Source organism: Bubalus bubalis, chromosome X, assembly GCF_019923935.1.
Source record: "Bubalus bubalis isolate 160015118507 breed Murrah chromosome X, NDDB_SH_1, whole genome shotgun sequence".
In the NCBI taxonomy this organism is placed as follows: domain Eukaryota; kingdom Metazoa; phylum Chordata; class Mammalia; order Artiodactyla; family Bovidae; genus Bubalus; species Bubalus bubalis.
The window spans coordinates 36,691,726-36,715,217 of NC_059181.1; the positions used below are offsets into that span (position 1 = coordinate 36,691,726).

The following is a 23,492-nucleotide window of genomic DNA, read 5'->3' on the forward strand; positions in this document are numbered from 1 at the left end:
CATATACCAGAAAAACACATAGGAGTCCCTGTATCATTTTTATCACATTAAATGCTATATTCTACACTGAGTGTTGTCTGACAAGTACAAAACTAATCATGGCTATCAGCTTCCTTGTTTTTAGACACACTAGATATGTCAATTGTGCTTCCCTGGTAGCTCAGCTGGTAAAGAATCTGCCTGCAATGCAGGAGACCCTGGTTTGATTCCTGGGTCGGGAAGATCCGCCAGAGAAGGGATAGGCTGCCCACTTCAGTATTCTTGGGCTTCCCTGGTGGCTCAGCTGGTAAAGAATCCACCTGCAATGCAGGAGACCTGGGTTCGATCCCTGAGTTGGGAAGATCCCCTGGAGAAGGGAAAGGCTACCCACTCCAGTATTCTGGCCTGGAAAATTCCATGGACTGTATAGTCCATGGGGTCGCAAAGAGTCAGACATGACTGAGCAACTTTCACTTTCAGATATGTCAATGAAATCTAAGGCTTCCTTAACTTTTGGTGACAGGTTTCTTGAAAATAAACCGATCAATAATATTGTATTTTAAGCTTTTAAGAGGGGAAAAACCCTAAATTCTCCTAAGGGAAAATCTTACATGCTGTCTACGTTGAAAAATGTGTCAAGCAAAGCAGCTGACTCCTAAAATCAGAATGCAGACTAATTCAGAAGATCACACAACTATAAGGTAATGTACAGCAGGACACAGCCCTTCTAATTCCAGCCTAACCAAATTACCAAGAGCATTCTACAAACATCTCCTGTGTATTTCTTGTACTGGGAGGCAACGTGGTATAATACTGAGACCTCTAGATGCAATAACCTGGCAATGAGGTTTTTATCTCACTTGCCAAATATGGTCAATTAGAAGTTATCACTTGGAATAAGAATCTGACCAGTAGGAAAGATACTGTTACAGATTAGTTATGTCCTGGGAAAGATTGAAGACAAAAAGGAGAAGGGGTGACAGAAGATGAGATGGCTGAATGGCATCACTGGCTCAATGGACAGGAGTCTGAGCAACTCCAGGAGATAGCGGAGGACAGGGAAGCCTGGTGTGCTGCAGTCCATGGGGTCACAAAGAGGCGGACACAACTTAGCGACTGAACAACAACAACATGTCTGCCATATATTAGGGAACACGAAATTGTGGAAGAGTATTTGCCAGTCCTAATCAAAGTAATTTGGAAATCTAATGGGTGATGTCAGAATTGGGATCCTTTCTATGCGAAAGCAAAATAAGGGAAAGGTGGCATCTTGAACCTGTAAGGTAAGATCAGACTATTTCTTCCTAAAACGCTGGGCAATCTCCATGATGCAGGGGCTTGTGTTTGGACTTAATGTTTGAAACTAAGGTTGATTACTTTCCTCTACCTCCTTTTCATCAAAATGTGTGAGGTATCCCTGAGGTGTCCAGAATCGTGTGTATGCCTTCATCAGAGATGACATGATATGACAAGTATACAGACTGTAAAGCTACTCTAAGAACACAACACTGAGGTGGTATTCAAACATGTTCTTGTCTCATTAAAGTACATAAGGAAAAACCTAAGCTGTTTTCTATTCAGTTAGGGAACATCCTCACTAAGGAAAATATTTCAACTCTAAGACTGAAATACCACCATAAAATAAGTATATTAATTAAAAAAACATAGCTACTTTTTCATAATTTCAAAATGAATAGCTCTCACCCATGCTTTCTCTTCAAAAGAAAACAATAAAAATAAGTGAAATAAGATGACTTCTCAAGTAACTCCCTAAATTACTCCCTTAAACCAAAATATGTAGTCATGTTGCATATTTTTAACATTGCAGGATACCAAAACTGATATTTTAATGTCAAAAATCTTTATCTAGGTAAAATCATGTGCATATATTTGCTGAAAAACAGCAGATGGCAGGGCCTGAAAGTTAACAGCTCATGTGGAAAATCTCTACTCCACTTATCTTATCAGTTCTCTCATCTTGGGTCTGAATTTACTCAAAGAGCCATTATTTAAAGTGGCAAATATTTACATTTTTCTTTTAAGTGAGCAAAATTTTTTCTTTAGGACATATTTACTGAACACAGACTATGTACAATGAGATAATGACAAGTCACAAAGATCAATAGGAAATGGCCTTTGCCCTCAAGGTTCTTTGGTGCAGATAATGAAGATAAGATATACAAACAGCTCTAATGGAAGATGAACTAGATATATGCTGTTTGAGGTTGGCTGATGCTGCTGCTAAGTTACTTCAGTCGTGTCCGACTCTGTGCAACCCCAGAGAGGGCAGCCCACCAGGCTCCCCCGTCCCTGGGATTCTTCAGGCAAGAACACTGGAGTGGGTTGCCATTTTCTTCTCCAATGCATGAAAGTGAAAAGTGAAAGTGAAGTCGCTCAGTCGTGTCCAACTCTTAGCGACCCCATGAGGTTGGCAGGCAGGCAAATTTCTTCTGGGTAGGTGTGTTGGTGGATGGGAGAGAGGCCTGGAGAAGGACAAGTGAAGTGTATTAGGGCTGGCCTTTTAGGGACATGCAAAGATGGTGAGGAAAGACACCCTACAAAAACAAAAAAGTGAGTGAGGGCCTAGAATCAAATAAACCTAGGGCCATAAATGAGAAATAATGAGCTTGCCAGTAGGGCAGAGTTCACCATTTAAAAAAGGAAGAGAGGGAAATGGGATTTGAAATGGCTTGATAGCTGTGTCATGAGGCATTGACTGTTAGGCTAAAATATTTAAACTATTTGATAGGCCCAGCACAGTCATAAATAAATAAATAAAGTTATTTTTAAAGTTTACTGAAAGAGAAATGCTAAATAAAGGAAGCAATATTCCAAAAAAAAAAAAAAAATCTTAGACCGATACTTCACAGAGAAAAACCTAGAAAAATGTATATGTACAAGATTTAGGGGTAGGATGAGGAGAAAATGGAGGGATAAAGGCCAGAAAAAACGCTGCTTACATTAGACCAGGTTAAGAAATGATAAGATCATGCTTTAGAATGGTGCCAAAAGGAAGGGAAAGAAAGGGACAGATGTGAAATTTAGGGTTAATATAACCCAACATATAAATATAACTAAATGTGTGATGCCTTTGGCCACTACACCTATCATGTAGCTTATTCCTCAGTCAAACCAAATCTTGTCATTCTCCATACAGGCTTTTTCATGCCACCGTTAAGTCTATACCTAATATTTCCCCTGCCAGGCAAACTCCTATTCTATTCAGATGTGAAGTGAAAGTGTTAGTCACTCAGTTGTGTCCAACTGTTTGCAACCCCATGGACTGTAGCCCACCAGGCTCCTCTGTCTATGGGATTCTCCAGGCGAGAATACTGGAGTGGGTAGCCTTTCCTTTCTCCAGGGGATCTTCCCGACCAATAGTCGGACACAACTGAGTGACTAACACACACTATTCAGCTGTAACATCCTCTAAAAATGCTCCCTAGATTCTATTTCCCACTTCATTAGACACAGCTGCTATAGACTCTCAGTATTTAGGTAGAATTCAATTATAGCAATTAAATAAACTATATTGTAATTTTATTAGAAGTTTTAGTATGCCTATCTGATTCCCTCTCAAGACTTGCTGACGGGCCTCACGTATTAATATTTTGATCTAACCTCTGTCTTTCATAATGCCTAGTAAAGATTTTGGTATAGAACAGGATTCAGTAAGAGGGGAAATAAAGGAAAATGCAGAACAGGAGAAACTTGAAATCTGAATGACTAGAAACTGGGAATCCATGGGCCATACCTCCAATTATGAAGCAGCATCACAAAGTTAATATATGATTGTGAAACGAACACATTTACAGCAAAGTTTCTAGTTAGCCGGCACTTGAATGTCCTTTTCGCAAAAGCAAGCACCTTTTGAAATTTGTACAACAGTTCTATTTGGACTCTGATTGGAGTATATGTTTTGTTGCTGTTCTGAAAGAAACACTGATTTGCCCCAACAGTTACGTAGCAGGAGAGCAGCTGGACACCTACTGATGTGGGAACAGGGCAGAGCCAGTTCCTGGCAAGGAACTAGCAGCTTAGCTTCGCAAGGTGTTGCAGCCAATTCATGACAGATGTGTGGGATAGTCTACATTTGGGGAGAAATTCATTGATACGTCACGTTGGTTGGATACCACACAAACTATGAGCTGAAGGTCATTCAGTTTCATTATTAGGTAGTTCTACACAGAAGGTGGATTTTGGCTGTGATTAAAAAACAAAACAAAACAAAACAAAAAACAGGTGCTATGTGTGAGAAGAAGTAAGAATGTTTGAGAAGTTTTGTGATCCTCAAAAGGTACACACATCCAATTAGTAAGTAACTGCATGGCTATTTAAAAGAAATATCAAAACAAAGTGTGAGTTTTTTGGTTTCCTAATGCACATAAGTTCAGTTCAGTCGCTCAGTCATGTCCAACTCTGCGATCCCATGGACTGCAGCACGCCAAGCCTCCCTGTCCATCACCAACTCCTGGAGCTTACTCAAACTCATGTCCATTGAGTCAGTGATTCTGTCCAACCATCTCATCCTCTGCCATCCCCTTCTTCTCCCACCCTCAATCTTTCCCAGGATCAGGATCTTTTCCAATGATTCAGTGCTTCACATCAGGTGGCCAAAGTATTGGAGTTTCAGCTTCAGCATCAGTCCTTCCAATGAACACTCAGAACTGATTTCCTTTAGGATGGACTGGTTGGATCTCCTTGAAGTCCAAGGGATTCTCAAGAGTCTTCTCCAACACCACAGTTCAAAAGCATCAATTCTTTGGCACTCACCTTTCTTTATAGTCCAACTCTTACATACATACATGACTACTGGAAAAACCATAGCTTTGACTAAATGGACCTTTATTGGCAAAGTAATGTCTCTGTTTTTTAATACGCTGTCTAGGTTGGTCATAGCTTTTCTTCCAAGGAGCATAAACATAACTAATGCCCATAAAAGTTATGTTTATACTATACTATATACTATTAAGTATGCAATAGCATTATATCTTTAAAAAGTAATGTACATACCGTAATTAGAAAATACTTCATTGCTAAAATGTTAACTACCACCTGAGAACACAGGGTTGCCCAAAACCTTCAATTTGTAAAAGTCACAATATTTGACAAGTGCATTAACAGGAAGTATTTATTATCTTTTTAAGAGGTGACCAAGCTCTCAAGATATAAATACCTATTAAGTTGTTTGGACCTAATTACTTCATAAATGGAACTATTAGGCATTTCTTTTGGCCTATAGCTGCTATGAAAAAGTCACTGCAATAACTAAGAGTACTTTAAACTCAGCAAGTTTGGGAACCTCTGACCTAGGGGTTCTGAAGACAGATTGGGTCTTGCCAGTGTGCTCCCAAATCCATCTGGCTCATCAAGTTTCAATGGGCTGCGAAGTTTCCTCTTTGAGGAAGGAAACTGAGATCCGTTTTGAAACTTGAAAGTTGGTGACACCTGTCACACGGGCTAGTTACTGTGGCCCTGATAAAGTTAGCAGGAAAAGAATCCAGTGTAGTCCCCACCCCATCCAGTCACACCCCCTCAGTTGTAGGTTACCTTCAGTTCTCCCCCAATTAGCTGCTCCAGTTCTGTGAGCTTGTCTGGGGAAGAGGCTAGGGAGATGAAAACTGAAATACACGATCACTAGGTAGCCGAAACACTGGGCAATCAGGCTTCCTGTGTTATGGAGCGCGCAGAGGGGAGTGAAGTGCCGGGTAGAAAGGTGTTCTCCTCTTTCCCTAGTGCTGCTGGTAATTACTACCAGCCCAGCCAGGGCAAACCTATGCCTCAGTTCAGGAAGTGGCTCCTCTACTGTCCTTGGAATTGCTGGGTATCAAAAAGCCTGGTTTGGGTGCCCTGGTTTCAGTGTAAGACGGCTCAGAGATTAAAGCGTCTGCCTCCAATGCGGGAGACCCGGGTTTGATCCCTGGGTCAGGAAGATCCCCTGGAGAAGGAAATGGTAACCCACTCCAGTATTCTTGCCTGGAGAATCCCATGGATGGAGAAGACTGGTAGGCTACAGTCCACGGGGTCGCAAAGAGTCAGACACGACTGAGCGACTTCACTATTCACTATATGCCAGCAACAACATGAAGAGCAAGAAAAAAGGGAGACTTCCTACAGATGCGCCTAGCATTCCATTATCTTTCTTCGGTGCAAGAGGCAGGATGTACTCCTCTATTTGTGGGAGAAGGTGAGCTTCACATCCTACTACTCCTTCATCTTCATCACTCCTCACAGGATGTACTCCTCTAGACTTCAGGTGCAACCCTAGAGTTCCTACATGTCCCACGGGAACAGGGCTGGTAAGGGAAGGAAGAAAGACATTCTCATATTTTCAGGGGCTGTGGTTAATTTGAGTAATGAATGTGATCTCACTGGTATCCCAAGTTTGTTAAATGGTACCCATCAGCTACACATTTACAAAGTAAGGAAGAGGCATTAAAGCAAACAGCTATGTGAGGAAAGCCAAAACCCTAAGCTTCCCTTCCTCATCTGTAAAACTGGAATAACAGCACCAACCTCAGTTATAAATGAAGTAGGTATTGGACATAAAGTGCTTTGCTCAGAGCCTGGCAAAGACTGGAGCTCAATAAACAAGAGTATGATTTGTTGTCACTGTCCTGGTAGCAGTTATTTCATTAAAGGAAAAACAAGAGATTTATTTACCAAGATGATAAAAAAATACACTTAGAAAAGAAAGAATAATTGATCAAGGATAGGATTAACTTGCAGTGAGTCTGTATGATTAACTCCAGGGATGCCTGGAAGTCTGGTCTCCATGGTCAAGTTTGGGATGAAATGTACAAGCTTTATACAATGCTGTAAAGCCCTTGGAGGCACTCTGTACTAGCCTGTCTAGTTTATTGAAAAATGTATAGATCGATGGTTTGCACTGATGGCATGCAGCCTACTTTCAGCTATATGACCATTAAATATCAGATTCTCAGTAAACTTGTCCTCTGGCACCCCTGAGACCAAGGTTATCTTGCATGTATCTTGACTGTTCTCAATGAGAAGACAAAGCATATCCTGTGTTACAAAAAATGGGCTTAGGAGCCATCTTTCTCCTGCTGCACCATACCTTCATCATTGTTGTTCAATCACTAAGTCAAGTCCAACCCTTTGTGACACTATGGACCATAGCCCCGCCAGACTCCTCTGTCCATGGGATTTCCCAGGTAAGAATACTAGATTGGGTTTTCATTCCCTCCTCCAGGGGATCTTCCTGACCCAGGGATTGAACCCACGTTTCCTGGATTGGCAGGCGGATTCTTTACCACTGAGCCACCAGGGTAGTCCATACCTTTATAATACCTTATGAGAATCTCATAGGTCCTTTCAATTAGTTAGTGTCAAGTAGTGGCTACTTGGAGAAGGCAATGGCACCCCACTCCAGTACTCTTGCCTGGAAAATCCCATGGATGGAGGAGCCTGGTGGGCTGCAGTCCACGGGGTCGCTAGAGTCGGACTGAGCGACTTCACTTTCACTTTTCACTTTCCTACATCGGAGAAGGAAATGGCAACCCACTCCAGTGTTCTTGCCTGGAGAATCCCAGGGCTGGCGGAGCCTGGTGGGCTGCCATCTATGGGGTCGCACAGAGTCGGGCACGACTGAAGTGACTTAGCAGCAGCAGCAGTGGCTACTTTGATGATTCATAAATATTCTGAGGATATCATGAGATTTAAAATTTTGAGGGCTTCCCTGGTGGCTCATTGGTAAAGAATCTGCCTGCCTGTGCAGGAGACATGGATCCCTGATCTGTGACAATCCCACATGCCATGGAGCAACTAAGCCCATGTGCCACAACTAGCAAGCCAGTGCTCTAGAGCCCAGGAACCACAATTACCAAAGCCCATGTGCCCTAGGACCCATGCTCTGCAACAAGAGAAGCCACCGCAATGAGAAGCCTGTGCACCACACCTAGAGAGTAGTCCGTGATCTCCGTAACTAGAGAAAAGCCTGGGAAGCAACGAAGCCCCAGCACAGCCAAAAATAAGTGAATAAATAAATAAAATTATTTTCAAAAACTTCAGAAATTCTTCAGAATATAAATTATGGACTATTTCTGGTCCTTATTTAAGAAGGACTTGATTTTATAAGAAACTCATAAGGAAGTATGCTTTACCATACCTTGCATGCTTACTTTTATTAACTTCAATTTTTGTCAAATGTGTGCTGATAAGTCTGTCATCATGCGAGTTTTAACAAAAGATTACAAAGACGCTCTTAAGGATTGAGAATTGAAAATCACACACATGACAGATATACATATTTAGAGAAGCATGAATGAGTAGCTGTAACAAAATATCCTAAATTATTTTCTACTGATATTTGGGTTATTTGATAGTTCAGGTAGCTATTCAATATCTGACATAATCATTGTGGATATTAAGGATAGTAAGACATTATTTATGCAGAAGTCACTCATACCATAAACTTAGAAACAAAACATGACCAAGGTGATGCATTAGAACGTCTGTTTTACCTATAAGGGAGCCCTAGCTCCCTTAGACTTAACAAGGATTAATTTACTCGTCCCTCATCCACGAGCCTAGCTATAAGACTGGAAAGCTTATTTTGCACATTAAAGCTGAGAAGTAGAAGGGACTAGGGGTGAGCTGAACTAGATCAACACACTGACAGCAACAAGAAGTGAAAGTTGGTGGATCTGAAGAGGAAAGAGATAGGAGGCCCTTTGAGGTTATTTACAAGTTTACAGAGGGCTTTTGTTTACATGATCTCATTTTACTCAGAACATTTTGCAAAGTACAGTATTTGCTATATCTCACAAGCAAGAAACTGCTCTTTAGAAAGGATGTATCACTTGTGGCCATGCTTCCTTTGTTGGGTTTTGGGGGCACCACCTTCTTCAGTCGTTTTTCCCCTTCCTCTCATTCTTCCCTCTCAGGAAAGGCTTTTTCTGCTGTCTTTTCCCTTAAAATAAATGTTAACTGGCCTCTCCTCTTCTCCTTCCCTCTTATTAGGTGACCTCATCCACTCTCATGTTTAGCCATCACATATAAGTGACAGCTGCCAACTCTACAATGCACAGCCTGGCCCTGTCCAAGGAGCACCTGACCGATACACACACCTTCTGCTAAAACTCTCATGTTCATCACCTGTGCCCAAGGAGCACAGTGAGCAGTCCCAGACTGGCAAAGGCAGTTGGCAGGGACTACTAGGAGGGAGGAGGCTTGTGTTCAGCAGAGGGGCAGGACTGGCAAAAGTCACTGGAGCTCACAGGTGTGCAATTCCTAAATGCTCAGTATTATCTTCCAATATTTTGATTTTTGATTCCTATGCTGTTTTTATACATGGTTTTAATTTCATGTTGCTTCAATTCTTTCTTTGAAAGCAAGAGAAGCTTAAGATATGAATTTGAATGACACAAGAACCTTGTATGCTACATAAGCCAAGTATTATTAGTCTAATTTTACCATTCACTGACTCACTCATTGATTTGTTCAAACATTTATGCAGCACTTTTTATGTGCCAGATGTTGGTGCAAGGCAGTGGGCTTAACAATAAGACAAAGTCCCTCAAGGAGCTCACAGTCTAATAGCAAACTACTGAGTAACTGAGGCACAGAGTGGTAAATGCTTTGCCCAATGAAGTGGAAATAACAGGTACCTGGAAATGACTGACTAGAGCTGGAGAGAGGGCAGGGTACCATGATGTCATCATAAGTAAACCCCTTTGACTGAAGAGCAAGGCTACATACAGAAACATATTACAGAATCTGCTTGCAAAAAAGGTTAAAATAGGGGACTGTCCCGGTGGTCCAGTGGTTAAGACTTTGCCTTCCAATGCAGGGGTGTGTGTTCAATCCCTGGTTGAGGAGCTAAGACCACAAAACCAAAAACACAGAACAGAAACAATACCGAAACAAATTCAATAGACTTTAACAATGGTCCACAGTAAACATTTTTTTTTTAATTTTTTTAAAAGTCAAAATAGTTTTCAACTGTAACCATGACTGAATTCACATCTTGCAAGGAATTATTAAACCATGATCTGATGGCATTTCTACACTTGCCCCCAAAGCCTGGGGCATGCCACCAGTCTGCTCCAACACAATCAATCTGTAGGGACCTTGAAGTCCAATTTTAGCACTGGGAACCATAGTGAAATACATTAATTTCACAAACTTTAAGTATACAGCATATTTATGATACCTCTACATACAGAGGTTTGGAAAAAACTCTTTTCTAACCCTCATTCAGAGGGTTCTGGTCAGTTATAAATACCAGAAAAATTAGAGAATACACCTGTTACTTTCCATATAGACATTATTTTGGTTGCACAAGGGTAAACAGTCTCACTTTGAAATACTCTATAAGCAATCTAAACATTATACAAATATAAACAAAGACATCATGTCCAGATGCATGCATACCCCTATCCATTGCAGACATGAACCCGTATTAAGGCAATTTCTCTTGTGATAAAAACACCTGATCCATGCAGCAAAGGGCAGAGTCCACAAAGAGCTGTCCATCCAGCCTGCCCAACAGTTTCAGTGATACTCTGTGTGATGCAGTAATCTCAGGAGGCAAGATGTCTATTTCACTGGCAAAAAAAACAGGGAATAATTAATTTTTTTTAAAAAAAGTTGTTTTCAAATGCAGAAACCATAATTATCTAGTAATCTAAGTAGTGAACTGCCCGAAGTTACTCCTGGCCTTATTGCTGTAAGGGAGAATGAGAAAGCATCGAGGATGATTTATTCCTCTGAAAATCACATCTGGTGTGTAATTCACCCACCCGGATGTCCCCAAAGATTCAATACCTGGATCCTCACATGCCGTTAGTTTTCACTTCAATCAACTCTTCACTCTGCTCTGGAGGATCTTCTTCTTTCTCAGGGTGAGGGTGTTCTGGCTGTGTGCTTTCGGCCGAAGAGCTTCCTACACCATCCGGTGTTTCCTTACTTGAGAGATCCTCCGTCGGACATACATAAACATCGATAGGTCCTGTGGTGCTCTTCATATTTAGTAAGACAGAACCCTCTAGGGGAATTAAAAGCTCCAAGCTGGTATCAAGCGGAGATTTAACTGCAACTACAGTCTGTTCACGGAAGATGTCAAGGCTACGAATATCTTCATATGACACATATGCTAGCCTCTTCTTTTCTCTGTCCGCTGTTAACTCATCCCACTGTTGAGAACAATCCTTAATTAATTCATCCAGAGATGCTTCTTGCGCTGATAAGTCAAGAAGTTCCGCCTCCAGCTGCCTCTGTTCAGGCCGTATTTCCAATTCATTAAGATCAGGTCCTATCCATTGAATATGGCTCCTAGACTTTTTTTCAACCAGCTTGATTCCACTTAAAACATTAGTGACATCATACAATCTTCGTTTTTGTATTCCCAGTGTTTTTGCAGCTTTATTTAAGTCAAGAACACCTTCAGGACTAGATTTGAGAAGAGCCATAAATCTTCGAGTTAAATCAGACAGGGATGAATTACACCGAGGTCTCTTCATACCTGGGCCTTTTTTCATGGACACCTGTTGCGTACTATCTTCTAAATTAACGCTTACTTTTAATGGGCGCAGGTCCTCCATGCAGACGGGGTCTTTGGATTCACCACACACCGTCTTCTCCTCCACCTGGTCCACATGCAAGCTGCGCGGCTCCCAGGCAGGCTGCTGCTGACTCATGCTGCCCGGCTGGCCCTCGCTTCGCACTGCACGAGCTCTCCCGCCTTCTCCCACTCAAGTCGGGCACCGCTTCCAACACACCGGTCCCGGGGGACAAGCACGAACCTGGCCCCTGTTGTGATCAGATGCTCAACGTGGCTAGGCCAGCCCTCAAACTGGCACACCGCTGCCCCACGCCCCTGGGAGCTGGAACGCTAGCGGAAAGAAAGCACACTGATCTACGGCACTCAGAACACGAGTGCCGCCATCTTTACGCATGCGCAGTGCGCTGCTTCTAGTGCGCATGCCTGCTGCGGCTGGCACGTTCTGATGCACGCAGTACGGTGTTTTACGTTTGTTTTGTTTTTGTTTTTTTTTTTTTTTAATAAAAAAAGATCGGCCTCAGCTTTGTGGCTCAGCTGGTAAAGAATCTGCCTGCAATGCGGGAGACCTGGGTTCAATCCCTGGGTTGGGAAGAGCCCCTGGAGGAGGGTATCTGGCTACCCACTCCAGTATTCTGGCCTGAAGAATTCTATGGAGTATATAGTCCATAGGGTCACAAAGAGTTGGACACAACTGAGCGACTTTCAGCAATCGGCAACATGTATTTATTCAAATAGAAAGTTTGTTCCTAGTCGGTGTTGTGTAAATGTTGGTGTGCCACAATCTGAAACTATAAGGAGTCCACGTACTAAGAGGTTATTTTTCTCTTTTTTAAATACATCTAATATCTTGTTTAGTTGTGAATTTCTCATAAAAGACTGTGTAAGATGCTAAGTTATCCATTTATTTGAGCCTTCTGTTCTTGGTCATATGAAAACTGCCTTTTGAGACTCTCTGGTTGAAGTCTGAGAAAGCCAGTATCTGTTCACTGCTTTCACCAACCCTGTATTGAGACAAATGAAAATTCAGGCAGAGTATGGTAGGGAGGAAGGATCCTAAATTTGTAGTCAGGTATGCGGATTTCTGTCCAGCTCTGGGACTAAACTGGCTACATGATTCGGCATTTGTTGCCCAATTTATCTGGGCCTGTCTCCTAATTTGTTAACCTAAGGTTTATATGTATGATTTCTTAGGTCTTTTCAGTTTTTACTGTAAAATTTTATACTTGGAAAGATTTTTGTTAAGTGGGAGTAGTGTATTGCATTCAAATTCTTTGGGGATATGAATATATTATTTTTCAGCCAAGCAACCACCATCTCCCAAACCAACAATAAAAACAAACAAGAAGCAAAAATCAACAAGATACCCTCCCCATCAAATCCTGTGCTCAGATTTATATACTATAAAATTTTTATAAAATGTCACACTCATATTTCCTTGCTTCTAAACTTTTGATACCATCATTCAGTCAGTTGTGTGTATGTACAATGCCTTCAAGTTTTTTCTGCTAAAATGGGTATAAATAGACATTTCTTATCACAAATGAATGGACACAACTTTCCTTAGAACAACTAAGTCTCACTAGAATTTTCAAGTGACATCTCACTTCCTAAAAACCAAAATTATGCAAAATAAAAAGATCCTATTTGACTGTTGGTGGGAATGTAAATTGATACAGCCACTATGGAAAATAGTATGGAGATTCCTTAAAAAACTAGGAATAAAACTACCATGTAACCCTGGAATCCCACTACTAAGGCATATACTCTGAGGAAACCACAATTGAAAAAGACACATGGACCCCAATGTTCGTTGCAGCACTATTTACAATAGCTAGGATGTGGAAGAGATCTAGATGTCCATTGACAGATGAATGGATAAAGGAACTGTGGTACATATATACAATGGAATATTACTCAGTCATAAAAAGGAATGCATTTGAGTCAGTTCTAATGAGGTTGATGAAACTAGAGCCTATTACACACAGTGAAGTAAGTCAGAAAGAGAAAAACAAATATCATATATTAATGCATATATATGGAATCTAGAAAGAAGATACTGTTGAACCTATTTGCAGGGCAATGATGGAGACAGTCCCTGGGGTCACAAAGAGTCAGACATGACTGAGCGACTGAACTGAACTGATGGAGACAGACATAGAGAACAGACTTATGGACACGGGGGGGGGGGGGGGTTGGAGAGGGTAGGATGTATGCAGAAAGTGGCATGGAAACATATACATTACCATAGGTAAATCAGATAGCCAATGGGAATTTGCTATGTGACTCAGGGGGCTCAAACCAGGATTCTGTGACAACCTAGAGGGATGGGATGGGGAGGGAGGTTCATGAGGCAGGGGACATAGGTATACCTATGGCTGATTCATGTTGATGTTTGGCAGGAACCAACACAATTTTGTAGCGCAATTACCCTTCAATTAAAAATAACTTTCAATACTAAAAAAGATCCTATTTGGATCATCTTCCTATTACTGAAAAAAAGAAAAAAGTTCCTCAGTCATGTCCGACTCTTTGCAACCCCATGGACTATACAGTCCATGGAATTCTCTAGGCCAGAATACTGGAGTGGGTAGCCTTTCCCTTCTCCAGGGGAATTTCCCAACCCAGGGATCAAACTTAGGTCTCCCGCATTGCAGGCGGATTCTTTACCAGCTAAGCCACAAGGGAAGCCCTCCTATTACTTAGGGAGGTGGGAAAAAGATTATTTCTCAAATGTATTTCACCACTGTAACCTATCTGTGGAAATTAAAAGGCTATTTTTTTCATAGAAGGTAGGTTTACAATTCAGAATTTGTTGTACAGTGGTGCTCATGTGCCCATACAGGTTGTCACAAACCTACAACTTAGTTAGAATGGCATGTAGTATACATTTTCACAGGAATTAGGAAGTGGAAACCCACTCAGGAACTGAGACATTTAAAATATAATTTAATGTTATAGGACTGAACTAGAGAGAGTGGGGCATCTCAGGGTTTGAGAGAAGTAACTGTTGTATCTTTAATATCCTGAACCTGCTTCTTAAGGACAATGTAGTGGTTATGATCCCTGTCTAAGAGTTCAAAAAAAGACATCTTTGTGCTATCAGAGGTATGCAATGAAATGCCAGATAACAGGCAGGTTTCCAGGAATAAGTGTGGAGAAAAAGCCAGAAATGGATTTCTATAAGACTGAAGACAAAAGAGGTAGTGTATGTCTATAAAGTCAATAGATCCCTTCCCCCATGAGGAGGGATCTATTACTAATTCAATATGGTTTACTTGAAAGCCAAATTTTACATCATATATTCAGATGTCTCTTGTCTAATGATTTTATGCTTTGTAAGAAATAATTAGATACAGAGAAATTATCCAATAGATTCTCCCACAAGGGAAGGTAAAAAGCCAAATTTTCTTTGAAGGAGTTTTACAATAACTCCTTATCAAAAAGAATACTTCATGAAATGGTAGATGACAGCAATCAAGTTACTAGCAATTACACCAACTGCTTAAATGTATGGTACTTTAACATGTGATATTTATGAACGAAAGCCGTGCCTTACCCACAGGAAGCAAACAAATATGGGTTTAGAAAATGATCCAATTTGCACAACATTAAGCACACAATCTGGTAGAAGCATGAAAACAGGGGAATTCCCAAGATAAGTATTTCCCATCACTAGTGCCTCAACTCTCATCAACAAGAAGATTATTTGCCTTAGAGTTTATAGTTGCTACAACCACAAAACTTTGTTTTTAGTTTATGAATATGATTTACACTGATTCTGGTTACACTGGATCTGTCCCATTTGGAAGAATACAGAAACAACTATAACAATCACCATTAAATGGGCTGGCGGGGGGCAGGGTAAGGCATGTAGTGAGACTCAGCAAACATGAAACATAGCTTTAAATATATAACTATGTTACAGTGAATGCTTTACACTCTGTCAACATAGACACTATGGTATTATCTATGGGATAGTTAACTGTAATCTAGATGCTAGGAGTGAATGATTGTCCTAATAGAATACATACTACATTTAATCAAAAAGTCTCATATCAGAGATGGTTGTTCAGAGAACATGCAAATCTAGTGGTCAGCTATCTTTCTATTATGCACAACAGCAGAGCAGAATAGATTTCAGAAACGGAATCTCACTGACAAATTAGTACTTTTATTAATTAGCACACAGATTTCAGAAAGGACTTTTCGCTGGTGAAATCAATGTTGTTTATATGTGAATTTGTTCTAGAAGTGATGTTGACAGAATTCAAACTTGTGCTTGTTCTGTCTGAAGGGGAGAGGAACACTCACCAGTATTCCCTCTTCTTTCCCTTCTCTCCTAGTGGCTCCTCAGGGACCCCATGTAGGAAACCTGGGGCTTCACTGAGCACACTGAAACCACGGATCCATCTCAATCCCTTCATTTTGCTGACAATAAAAGGGCAATCCAGGCCAAATGACTTATCCAAAGACTCCAAGGACAGCCTTATCCAAGGCTGCTTGATTCTAGGACCAGCACTACATCTTGGTTTCTAGAACCATAATGGAAGCAAATTTCACATACTAAGGTAAGGGGGAGTCATTCTGGCTTATATATGATTAAACTCAAAGTTTATGCTAACTAAAACAGCCTGTTTATGGCCTATCAAACAAACACCCTACATCTTCCTTGATCCTCAAAGAAAAGTGTGCATTCACCAGAAGTAAAAAACGTCTATGTTAAAAATAAACCTTAAATGCCTCCCTTCCTGGGCTGCCAATGGTGGTGCTCCTTCAATGATGAGACGCCCTTCCCAGGTACCAAGGCTATACTGACTCCTGTGTACATGCTGATTTGTTATTGTTTCAAAATCTTGAAGGAATGGATCCCTAACTTCTTATCAGGACAAAAAGCAAAAATGGTATTTTTTGTTCTGACAAGATATAAAACTGTGCTGTGGAGGAGGAGATGGCAACCCACTCCAGTATTCTTGCCTGGAGAATCCCATGGACAGAGGAGCCTGGCGGGCTATAGTCCATGGGGTTGCAAAGGAGTTGGGCACGACTGAGCAACTAAACAACAACCAGCCACTCACACACAGCAGAGTGAGCTGCTAAAAACAAACCTCAGCATCTAACTTTCCTCCTGCAAATTCTTCAGTGGCTTCCAGCTGCTTTTGGAAGAAAGTCCTAAATCTAAAGACCTTTCATAAATCAGCCTCTACCTTGCATCACCCCCCTCTTCGTTCCCTGTGTCCCAGTCACACTGGCTGGCTTTCTGTTTATTAAATATCTTCCTGCTTCAGAGCCGACACACAGGCTGTTCTCTCTGCTTGCAACACTTTTCCATTTCCCACTGTGCTAATCTTAAGTGTTTCTTCTCCACAGAGAACGTTTCTGGTTTCTCCATGTAGGTCAAGACTTTCTGTTAAATCTTCTCTTAGCACCAGGCCCATTTCAGAGCACTTACTGTGACAGTAATATAAAATTACAGATGTTAATTGGCTGGCGGGCTGCTAGACTATAAGCTCATGAGGGCAGATGTTGTGCCCATCTTATTCAGTACTGTATTCCCAGTGTTGGGCACACAGTTGCTACTCAATAAATTTTGATTGAATGAAAAAACAAAACAAAACAACTATGCTGAAAACTCCAGCGTAACTTCTCCAGCGTAAGTTCCTCAGAGTGATCTGAATTGTCTCCTGGGCTATAGTCCTTGTTGTTGTTCAGTTGCCCAGTCATGTCCAACTCTTTGCAACCCCATGGACTGCAGCACATCAGGCCTCCCCATCCCTCATCATCTCCCAAAGTTTGCCCAAGTTCATGTACATTGCATCAGTGATGCCATCCAACCATTTCATCCTCTGTCATCCCCTTCTCCTTCTGCCCTCTATCTTTCCCAGCATCAGGGACTTTTCCAATGAGTGGGCTGGTTGCGCCAGGTGACCAAAATACTGGCGCTTCAGCTTCCTTTGTTTGGCTTCCTTAATCCTTAGTTTGGCTCAAACAAAATTCCTTTCTATTCTGATCATAGATTGGTTTACTGATCATTTCTGTTGACAACCATATACATTTGTCCCTCAGCAGCTGTGGAGGATTGATTCCAGGCTCCCCTATGGATACCAAATTCTGCAGGTGCTCAAGTCCCTTATGTGAAATGGCATGCATGCTCAGTCGCTTCAGTTGTGTCCAATTCTTTGTAACTTCAAGGATTGCAGCCCTCCAGGCTCCTCTGTCCGTGGGATTCTCCAAGCAAGAATACTGGAGTGGGTTGCCATGACCTTCTCCAGGAGATCTTCCTGACCCAGGGATCAAACCCATGTTGCCTACATTGCAGGCAGATTCTTTACCATCTGAGCCACCAGGGAGGCCCAGTGCAATGTAGATTATACATAAATAGTTGCAAACACAACATGAATTCTATGTGAACAGTTGAGGACATGTAGCAAATTCAGGTTTTGCTTTCTTGAACTTTCTGAAATTTTTACTTTTTCCCAGTATTTTTGATCCTTAGTGGATTGAATCCATGGTTGTGGAACCTGAGGATAACTGAAGACACAGAGCACCGACTCTAACGCTCTCCTTGAGACTCAAATTACTTCTATGAAAATCACAATGGTGTTGTTTGGCTTATCTCTAAAGATTTCCTATCCTTTATTCTGGGGCTTCCCTGCTGGTAAAGAATCCGCCTGCAAAGCAGGAGACCTGAGTTCGATCCCTGGGTTGGGAAGAGCCTCTGGAGAAGGGAAAGGCTACCCACTCCAGTATTCTGGCCTAGGGAATTCCATGGACTGTATAGTCCAGGGGGTCACAAAGAGTCGGACACAACTAAGTGACTTTCACTATGACTATCCTTCATTCTAAATCAGTGGTTTTCTATCTTGGGTGATGTTGCACCCCAAGGAACATCTGGCGATGTCTGGATATATTTTAAAAAAATTTTTTTTAAGTATTTATTTGTCTGTGCTGAGTATCAGTTGCAGCACACAGGCACTTCCTTGTGTCATATGAGATCTTCTGTTGCTTAGCTGCTCCGTGGCATGTGGGGGTCTTTGTTCCCCAGCTAGGGATTGAAATTTGCATTGCAAGGTGGTTTCTCAACCCTGGACCACCTGGGTAGTCCCTGGATACATTTTTGATTCTCACAACTTGGAGGAGTAGGTACAACTAGTGGGGAGAAGCCAAGGATGCTGCTGAACATCTTACAATGCACAGGTCAGCCTCCACAACAAAGACATATCTGGTCCCAAATGTTGATAGTTACTCCTACAAATCTGGCCCAAATAATTGAGAACAGATACTCAAACAAAAACTTGTACATCAAGGTTCACAGGAGCACTATTTCCAATTAGCCAAAGGGTGGAAACAACCCAAATGTCCACCAACTGATGAATGACTCATCAAATTGTAATACATTCATACAGTGGGATATTATTCAGCCATAAAAAAAGAATAAGGCACTAATACAACATGGATAAATCTAAAAAAACATTATGTCAAGTGAAAAAAGCCAGACACCAAAGGACACATATTATATTATTCCACTTATCTGAAATATCCATGATAGATAAATCCATAGAGCTAGAAATCAGCCAATAGGTTGCCAGGGCCTGGAAGAGTGCAAAATAGAGACTGACTGTTTAATGGGTAGAGAAGGTCTCCCTTGGAGGTGATGGAAATGTTTTGGTACTAAAGTTACACAATATTGTGCATGTACTAAATACCACTAAATTGTACAGTTTAAAATGGTCAATTCTGGGCTTCCCTGGTGGCTCAGTGGTAAAGAATCCACATGCCAATGTGGGAGACATGGGTTCAATCCCTGATTAAGGAAGATCCCACATGCCACAGAGCAACTAAGCCTGTGTGCCACAATAGTTACTGAGCCAGTGTTCTAGAGCCCAGGAGTTGCAACTACTGAAGCCCGTGCATCCTAGAGCCCATACTCCACAAGAGAAGCTCCACAGTGAGAAGCCTGCTCACAACTAGAGAGTAGCTCCTGTTCAATACAACTAGAGAAAAGCCCACACAGCAGCAAAGACCTAGGACAGCCAAAACTAAATAACTAAAATAACTAAACAACTACAATTATTTTTTTTAAAAAAGAGTCAATTCTATGTTATATGAATTGTTTTGCCTATATTATGTATTTTGCCTCAAATTTTTAAAATGTCAACAATGCTAGGGTTAAAAAGCCATTCTAAATTTATGGAATACATTTGAAGCAGTTCTAATGAGGTGGATGAAACTGGAGCCTATTATACAGAGTGAAGTAAGCCAGAAAGAAAAACACCAATACAGTATACTAACACATATATATGGAATTTAGAAAGATGGTAACAATAACCCTGTATACGAGACAGCAAAAGAGACACTGATGTATACAGCAGTCTTTTGGACTCTGTGGGAGAGGGAGAGGGTGGAATGATTTGGGAGAATGGCATTGAAATATGTATAATATCATATATGAAACGAGTCGCCAGTCCAGGTTCGATACACGATACTGGATGCTTGGGGCTGGTGCACTGGGACGACCCAGAGGGATGGTATGGGGAGGGAGGAGGGAGGAGAGTTCAGGATGGGGAACACATGTATACCTGTGGCAGATTCATTTTGATATATGGCAAAACCAATACAATATTGTAAAGTTAAATTAAATAAAATTTTAAAAAATAAAAAAATAAAATAAATTTATGTACCAAAGTTATTCTTTTCTTCAATAGGTAAAAGGCAGAGAGGATCGTATCAAAGACAAAAAGCATCAAGCACTATAATGAGGTTTTTTTTTTTTTTTTTTTTTTAACACAGCCTGAACCTCACATAGTAAGCTCATTTTTTGTTTTCTAATGGGAAAATCTTGCCAGGAAAAAAATAATGGCTGTTGCCAGCTCCAAGTAGATTTGTTTTACTGTTACAAAATTATGAAGCTAGATAAGGATTTATAATAAATTGGTGACATCATCTGAACTGCACAGGCATGAATATGCTACCATAACAGCGAGACTCTCAGATTTAATATAGGCCAGAAAATGAAACAATTGTCTTTGAATGTGTGCCTTCACTTGAATTATAAACCTGGGAGCTGTCAAACAAAATTAAGCAGTACATTATTAAACAGTCACTTTACAAGCCTTGTCAGTTTGAATGTGCATTCCCTGTTTGAAAATATTGAGCTGTATGGCTTGACTTAAAGCTTAGGATTGACCTCAACTGAGCACTAATTCAGCAGAGACTCAAAGAACTTAGAAATTTACTCTAGTAGCTATGAACCATCTTTCCTTCCATTAAGTCTTGGTAAGTGGAGGGGATCTGTTTGGGTTCTTTGAAGTAAAGGAGCCAAGGGAATGATGCTGCTATGGTTTAATCAGTTCAGTTTGGTTCAGTCCCTCAGTCATGTCTGACCCTTTGCAACCCCCATGGACTGCAGCATGCCAGGCTTCCCTGTAAATCACCAACTCCTGGAGCTTGCTCAAACTCATGTCCATTGAGTCGGTGATGTCAACCAACCATCTCATCCTCTGTCGTCCCCTTCTATTCCTGCCTTCAATCTTGCCCAGCATCAGGGTCTTTTCAAATGAGTCAGTTCTTTTTGCATCAGGTGGCCAAAGTATTGGAGCTTCAGCATCAGTCCTTCCAATGAATATTCAGGGCTGACTTCCTTTAGGATGGACTGGTTTGATCTCCTTGCAGTCCAAGGGACTCTCAAGAGTCTTCTCCAACATCACAGTTCAAAAGCATCAGTTCTTCTGTGAGGGTCAGTCTCTCCCATCAGGAAGCTTCCATAAGCCCCTTATCCTTATTCATCAGAGGGCAGACAGAATGAAAACCACAATCACAGAAAACTAATCAAACTGATCACATGGACCACAGCCTTCTCTAACTCAGTGAAACTATGAGCCATGCCATGTAGGGCCACCCAAGACAGATGGGTCATGCTGGAGAATTCTGACAAAATGTGGTCCACTAGAGAAGGGAATGGCAAACCACTTCCATATTCTTGCCTTGAGAACTCCATGATTTAATAATAATAAACAAAAGACTGTAACTGGTAGCACCATCACTGTTTCTCTACAGCACAACCACATGTTCATGGATCCTAGGACATCAAAGGCATGTTACTATTAAGTATGGAAAATGAAGATGGAAACTGACTTTGTGGATTAAGAATTTATAGGCCTAGGATTACCTTCTAAGCTAGGTAAAACCTATCTCCAAAGACTAAATACCAAAAGAGGAGAAACAGAAAACGTGCTGAGGCATCTTTATATTTTTATGTTAGTTCAGTTCAGTCGCTCAGTCATGTCTGACTCTTTGCAACCCCATGGACTGCAGCATGCCAGGCCTCCCTGTCCATCACCAACTCCTGGAGCTTACTCAAACTCATGTCCATCGAGTTGGTGATACCATCTAACCATCTCATTCTCTGTCATCCCCTTCTCCTCCCACCTTCAATCTTTCCCAGCATCAGGGTCTTTTCCAATGAGTCAGTTCTTCACATCAGGTGGCCAAGGTACTGGTGATTCAGATTCAGCATCAGTCCTTCCAATGAATATTCAGGACTGATTTCCTTTAGGATGGACTGGTTGGATTTCCTTGCAGTACAAGGGACTCTCAAGAGTCTTCTCCAACACCACGCTTCAAAAACCATCAATTTTTTAGCACTCAGCTTTCTTTATAGTCCGATTCTCACATCCATACAAGACTACTGGAAAAACCATAGCTTTGACTAGGTGGACCTTGGTTGGCAAAGTAATATCTCTGCTTTTTAGTATGCTGTCTAGGTTGGTCATAGCTTTTCTTCCAAGGAGGAAGCGTCTTTTCATTTCATAGCTGCAGTCACCATCTGCAGTGATTTTGGAGCCCCCCAAAATAAAGTCTGTCACTGTTTCCATTGTTTCCCCATCTATTTGCCATGAAGTGTTAGGACCGGATGCCATGATCTTAGTTTTCTGAATGTTGAGTTTTGAGCCAACTTTTTCACTCTCCTCTTTCACTTTCATTAAGAGGCTCTTTAGTTCTTTGCTTTCTGCCAAAAGGGTGGTGTCATCTGCATATCTGGTTACCGGTATTTCTCCCAACAATCTTGATTCCAGCTTGAGTTGGAATCAATAATTTTATGTTAATTATTCTCCAAAAATATAACCAGTATGTCTGTTATCATTCAGCAATTCCAGATATTGTTTTCTGTACAACAAAGCAAAATAAAGCTGTTTGAAGATTCATGGGTAAATATTATTCTTATTCTGTAAAAGAGGAGTCGGAACATCTTGTAGTTTGCTATTATTGAGAAGGCAAGATGAATTTCTTTCACAAGCTTTGTTATTATGGTAAAGACATGAAATTAACCATCATAACTGCCTATTAGAGTAATAAATACCATAAATTGCTGCTATAGTACTTAAAATATACAGTAAGAGAAGTGTGTTCTGACATAGAAAAAAATCTGATGGAAAATAGGTATGACTAAAAATCAAATTCTACTCAAACTCTGTAACAAAAACAACCCTCAACTTTTTAGCAAGAAAACTCCCAAGAAATTGCTTTGTGGAGTACTGAGACCTTTGTCATTTTATCATGAATGTACCAGTTATTCAGTGGCTAGGGGGTAGGGGAAGAGGATGAAAGGGTAGGATAAAGTTTTAACGTCTATCTGAAGATGACTACAAGTACTTCTGGTACATAATATCTGGTAAGCCTAAACGTGCACCTTTGTAAAATTCTCATATTTTCTTTGTGAAAATGTTAATTCTCTACTAAAATCTTACACATAATTTAATTTATACATGCTGTTCTTTTTTTGTAACAGCATCTTTCCTTGTTGACTACATACTGTTCTGGTGTTTCACAGTGTATTGTCTTCTCTGTGTTATGAAAAACCACGGAGATAAAACCTATCAATCAAGAAGGGTGACTTTCACCATGGAAGTGGTGTCTTAGGCCCCTTACCTTGGGGACCTCCCACTGTGTGTTGTGTACACCAAGCTTCTGAGTTGAATTTCTTGTTACTTTA

At 41.0% G+C, this 23,492-nt stretch overlaps 1 protein-coding gene across 9 annotated transcripts in view; it reads right to left on the reverse strand.

Annotated features, from left to right (window-relative positions):
- PRRG1 (proline rich and Gla domain 1) overlaps positions 1-23,492 on the reverse strand; it is a 356,881-nt gene that overhangs the window by 62,224 nt on the left and 271,165 nt on the right. For 3 of the 9 annotated variants that reach the window (XM_044937113.1, XM_044937112.2, XM_006066427.3), the window contains one exon: positions 10,375-10,547. The exons of the other annotated variants lie outside the window; for them this stretch is intronic. In XM_044937113.1, coding sequence (XP_044793048.1) covers positions 10,375-10,393 — 19 coding nt within the window. In that variant the 5' untranslated portion in view covers positions 10,394-10,547. The remainder of the gene's footprint in view (positions 1-10,374; positions 10,548-23,492) is intronic. 9 annotated transcript variants of the gene reach the window in all.